General features: G+C 35.1%; 1 protein-coding gene and 1 long non-coding RNA gene across 3 annotated transcripts in view; one reads left to right on the forward strand and one right to left on the reverse strand.

Annotated features, from left to right (window-relative positions):
- LOC109133082 overlaps nucleotides 1–1605 on the reverse strand; it is a 2149-nt gene extending 544 nt beyond the window's left edge. Inside the window, exons 1-3 of one of the 2 annotated variants that reach the window (XR_002037998.1) lie at nucleotides 1311–1605; nucleotides 922–985; nucleotides 741–820 (exon numbers count right to left, since the gene is read on the reverse strand). This is a non-coding gene — a long non-coding RNA (uncharacterized LOC109133082). The remainder of the gene's footprint in view (nucleotides 1–740; nucleotides 821–921; nucleotides 986–1310) is intronic. The other variant, XR_002037997.1, reaches the window with a different exon arrangement.
- Nucleotides 3178–5535, forward strand: part of LOC104786576 (probable 3-hydroxyisobutyryl-CoA hydrolase 3) — a 4898-nt gene continuing 2540 nt past the window's right edge. Inside the window, exons 1-12 of the mRNA XM_010512006.1 lie at nucleotides 3178–3195; nucleotides 3260–3340; nucleotides 3419–3551; nucleotides 3640–3719; nucleotides 3812–3895; nucleotides 3989–4073; nucleotides 4184–4269; nucleotides 4562–4683; nucleotides 4882–4942; nucleotides 5052–5150; nucleotides 5219–5320; nucleotides 5418–5459. Of these exons, the coding sequence (XP_010510308.1) occupies nucleotides 3178–3195; nucleotides 3260–3340; nucleotides 3419–3551; nucleotides 3640–3719; nucleotides 3812–3895; nucleotides 3989–4073; nucleotides 4184–4269; nucleotides 4562–4683; nucleotides 4882–4942; nucleotides 5052–5150; nucleotides 5219–5320; nucleotides 5418–5459 (993 nt within the window). The remainder of the gene's footprint in view (nucleotides 3196–3259; nucleotides 3341–3418; nucleotides 3552–3639; nucleotides 3720–3811; nucleotides 3896–3988; nucleotides 4074–4183; nucleotides 4270–4561; nucleotides 4684–4881; nucleotides 4943–5051; nucleotides 5151–5218; nucleotides 5321–5417; nucleotides 5460–5535) is intronic.

A 5535-nucleotide genomic window follows, 5' to 3' on the forward strand; every position in this document is an offset into this window, starting at 1 on the left:
GAACAAGAGTTTGAGATGATTATGAAAGAAATTGAAAAGATTGTTTGAAAAAGCGAGTAGATGATTGAGAAAGATTGAAAAGAAGCAAGAACACCAAGAACCATATACGAGAAAGAAGAACCAAGATTGAAAAGAGAGAAGATGACTGAGGAAGATTGAAAAGAACCAAGAACCAAAGAACCAAGAACAATAAAGAAGAGCAAGTAGATGGTTGAGAAAGATTGAAAAGCTGCTTCGGTGTTTAAAGGGTGAAATGCTATCAAGTAATAAATTAAAATCATAAAGACCTAACCTTCACCTACCTAAGTCTAATCACAATTTAAGACAACAAATATCAACTATAATAAATAGAGAAGATGTCTTAGGACAACAGCTAGACTTCAACAAGAGTTAAAGTCTAGATAGCTTTACTTAAAGTCTAGACTTCAACAAGAGTTTTAAGAATCGAGTTTGGTTATATAAGAACGTTGACAGTAGCTTTAGTTATAGTCTAGATAGCTTTAGTTAAAGTCTTAAAGACAACAGTCCTAGACATCAACAAGAGTTTTAAGTATCGAGTTTGGTTATATATGATACTTAGAACAGAGATCATCACCAATAAATTTCGTCTAATTATAAACTGACTTCAATCAAATACTATGAACTAGTATATACTACGTAGACAACAACACTAGTCTAGCAAATCAGTAAATGAGACAACTACAAACCACAAGTATACAACAAACAACAAGAGGCTTTACCTTTTGTCTCTCTGATTGTTCCAACTTGTTCTGTGATTTCTCCTTTATGTGAGGCTTTCATGAGATGAAAGCTGAGGAAACTCATAAACAACAAACAAGTAAAATGTTAGACTCGGTTTAACAAGACAGAATACGGATACGCATGAACAAAGTAGTAATGAGTTTAATGTGGTTGCCTTACCATGTCGACTCGCTTGCTATCCCTTACGAAATCCGACCAAAGCAACAAACTTTTAGTTTGCAATCTGCATTCGAAAAAAAAATTGGAACCAACATTACTTGTGGTCATAAAATCAGAAACTAAAAGCAGAACCATAATAAATCCAAACCCTTAATCGAACCCCAATAAACTAAATCGAAACCCTAAAAACTAAATCGAATCCCTAAATCGTAACCCTAAATCGAAATCAAAAACATATTTTGAAACCCTAAATCGAGATTAAAATCAGAGGGAATTTGTACATAAACACACATACTCAACAATCGAATCATAACTGAGAGACAAATCGATAGAATCACATAAACAAATCCCTTAAAACCCAAAAAGATAATACATCATATAAACTCTACCTTGAGGCCGTCGGAAACGAAGCACGAACACAGACCTCTATCTATTGGAACCGGCGAGAGCAAAGTGACGGCAGATTTCTCTATGCTTCAGGCAATTGTCTAGGAAAACACTTGGTCGGAATCAAATCGCCGTCCAAAGAAAGAGAGGATAAAGAAAGAGAGACGGAGATAAAAAAATGAGTCGAACCCTCGATACATTTGGTCGAACCCTACAAAAAAACATCACCAAATAAGACGGCGCCACGTGTAATGGAGGACGGCCGAATTACGTCCCATATTTAGAGACGTTTCTTAGATATTAACATGATTTTGATTTAAATTTGGCGTTTTTATTATGTGGGACGGTGCATTAGGACGCCAATGCACTTGGTCTCAGACCAGATAGTGTCGAAACAAGAACAGATAGTGTCGTTCCCAATTCTTTTTTCCCTTTGTCTTACTATTTTTTTCTTACAAAATTATTAATTTTTATTTAATTTGCTAATAACCAAAAAGGCCTGGCCCAATAGAAACATAATTTGTAGGAAAGCAAATGAAATCCATTACATATGAAATAATATTAATGGGCCGTTTGAACATATATATAGATGAGAAAAATTAATTTCAAAGAAAATGTTACACTTACAATGTCACAAGCGTGTATGACGACGCTTTATAAACCAAATGGGCCTGTCAGGCCGAATCATGGCTGTATTTTCATGTGTCTGTCGCTCACGTCCCTTTAGCAGTAATACTTCCGTTAATGGCACCGGCAACAACAATATCTCACAATCCAAATTAACATGTTTTTACCTTTTTTCATTCGTCACTTTACCAAAATGTATGGTATTTTACAGACTTTCTCTCAAATTATTGAATTCCATAAACCAAAATAATTTGTATCCTGTGACTACCATCATATCTTATCTTTTTGGTTTGATCCGATAACTTTGTTCTTCTTTTTTATAACAGTTGTACCAAAACCAATACATAAGAATAAGACCTAAACAATGAGAAAAATGTAAAATACAATGAGTGTAATTTCTTATCACATGATAAGAAATAAGAAAGAAGTAGTGATCAAGTAAAAATTTATATCCCTGAATGATACAACGTCTCTCGGATCATATGAAAAAATTAAAAAACATGTTAGTTTGGATTTATAGGGTCATATGAAAAAAAGAAAAGAAATAATGGTTATTGTTGTGTTGTGTGGAGAAAAGATCACACATCATATGTGAAAGAACTTCAGTAATATATAAATGGTTATAGTCTCTCCAATTAATTGTCAATTGGTTTTGAGTTGAAAGCCTATATTAAATCTTTATTTAACATGGTATCAGAGCCTACACATGCTGGTCCGTTAATTAATCTGACCCAGAAAGAAGCTAGATCACTCCATTAATTGATGGCCCAAAGGAAGATCCAATTCCATCGAGATAGCTGAAAAAATAAAATATTATCTTAAGGGGACATGATGGATTCTGTCAAGATTAATGGCAAGAAGAGTCGGGGGATTGTGGAGAAAAGATTCCACGGATAGATGTGAAAGAACTTAAGTATATATAAAGGGTTAGGGTATCTCCACTCTGCCAATTAGTTTTGAGTTGGAAGCCCATATTAAACCCTAATTTAACATGTTGTCTTTGCCATGCATATTCAATTGGTTATTGTGTTGCATAAGTAATAGAATTTTATGTTTATCTAGACATGTTACCATGCATATTCAATTATTTGTGTAGATATTGATATTTCGATGTGTTGGCGAAACAATTATTTTTCTACAGAAAAAAAAAAGAAGAGTATTTTAAATTTAACGTACGGAAAAAAATAATATATATTTTGGACCCCTAAGAAAGAAGAGGAGAAGAAGATGACGTCCAACAAGATGGCCTCTCAGTCTAAGGTCTGTTTTATCCTCTTAACTACGACAATCAATTCTTCTCTCTCTGAATCAATATTGATCACAGGTTTTGGCGGAAGAGAAATCGAGTGTTAGAATCTTGACATTAAACAAACCCAAGCAGCTGAATGCTCTGTGCTTCGACATGGTATTACATCTTTCCCTTGTAGTTTCCTCCTCCATTTCGTGCACTAGTTACATATTGGCTTGCATCAATCTTCTCTAGATCTCTCGGTTGCTACAACTGTTCCTTGCATATGAGGAAGACCCTGGTGTGAAACTTGTCATTCTCAAGGGTCAGGGAAGAGCCTTTTGTGCTGGTGGCGACATTCCGCCTGTTCTTAATAACATCGTACAAGGTATGTATCAACATCACCCTCCCATAACCATGTTTCTGTTTCCGTTTGCTTATTTAAACTTCTAAACTCTCCATACTACGTGGACTAGGCAAATGGAGACTCGGTGCCGCTTTTTTCTATGATCAATACACGCTCAACTATGTTCTGGCCACGTATAGCAAAGCTCAGGTCTCAGCATACATACTGTCCTTTTAGTGAATTTGTCTACTCAAAGTGTGTAAGCTCATTAATTCGTTTTCCATGCTGTTTTGGAATTGTAGGTTTCAATTTTAAATGGTATTGTCATGGGGGGTGGAGCTGGTGTCTCCATCCATGGTCGATTTCGCATTGCAACTGAGAATACGGTACTGAAATATATATGTCCGTGCATGGATGACAAATGGATATCGATCTGAAATATGCTCATTTCACTTCCATATCGTATGCGTTTCTCCAAGGTTTTTGCCATGCCTGAGGCAGCTGTTGGGCTCTTTCCAGATGTAGGCGCCTCCTATTTCTTGTCAAGGCTACCTGGATATTTTGGTAACAAAAGTCATTAATATGTTTTCCATATCCAAAAAATTCGAGCCTATATATATATATATATATATAGACGTCTCATCTTTCATGTCTTCTTCTTTGATTTATACTAGGAGAGTATGTTGGCCTCACAGGAGCTAGGTTAGATGGTGCCGAAATGCTTGCTTGTGGTCTTGCAACTCATTTTGTGCATTCAACAGTATGAAATTCTTTTTCTTACATCGTAATTAGTATTTCCCTATTGTCGGCAACAATGCCATGTTTAGGCTAAAAGTAGGGCTCTCGTAATATTTAAAATAAATATGGAGCAACACTTTACAAATATGTGGCAAACTTGCCATCTGTAAAATATCTTATTGTCTCTATTTCCTCCGACATTATAAAAGACTATTTACTTCAAATTTTTCTATAGATAATACCTACTATTGTAATGTAAAGCACTATTTTCTTCGGCAAGGATCGTTACTTAGTAAGAGTACTCCTTTCCACAGAGGTTAACTGCACTAGAAGCAGGTCTTTGCACAGTTGGTTCAAGTGATCCAAGCTTTGCGTCAACAATTCTTGATGCATACACTGAGCATCCGCACGTTCAACAGAACAGTGCTTACCACAGGCAAGTGTATATTATTTTTCCGAATATCTTTTGTCATTCCAACATCACAAGCATTCTAAGTAATGTGCTAATACAGTTTCTCTATTCTTGGTTATGAGTACGTTACAAGTTTTATTAATTTCAACCTTTATTGGTATCAGCTTTCATAGAATCCATGTCATAGAAGATCTTCAATGGAAAATTTGTTTCTTTACACAGGTTAGATGTCATTGATAGGTGCTTCTCGAGAAGAACAGTGGAGGAAATTATATCTGCCCTTGTAAGTTTTTCATTATAATTATATAGGAAATGTTGACTTGGGATCATGAGTTCACTGAGTTACTTTTACATTGCACTCTACCATCATATATCATATATGTATTGGTTAGGAGAGAGAGGTCACTCAGAAACCAGATGATTGGATCTCAAATACCACTCAAGCATTGAAGAAGGCTTCACCATTAAGTCTTAAAATTTCTCTTAGATCGGTTAGTTCCCAAATGTGTCATATGCAATAATGAGAGAAAAAAAAACTGATTGTGTTTATAAATTTCAGATAAGAGAAGGACGATTGCAGGGGGTGGGGGAGTGCCTTGTCCGTGAGTATAGAATGGTTTGTCATGTGATGAAGGGAGATTTAAGCAAAGATGTAGTGGAGGTTTTGTCGGCTGTTCCATTTTGTATATATCTTCCTCCTCATATAATCATATTGTACTTCTGTAGACGTAATTACAACGTGTCTTACTTATGTATAGGCGTACAGAGCCATACTGGTAGACAAAGATAAGAACCCACAGGTTAAAAAATCTCTCTATTTGGTATATATATATATATATATATATATATATATATATATATATATATATATATATA

Source organism: Camelina sativa, chromosome 5 (genome assembly GCF_000633955.1).
Source record: "Camelina sativa cultivar DH55 chromosome 5, Cs, whole genome shotgun sequence".
In the NCBI taxonomy this organism is placed as follows: domain Eukaryota; kingdom Viridiplantae; phylum Streptophyta; class Magnoliopsida; order Brassicales; family Brassicaceae; genus Camelina; species Camelina sativa.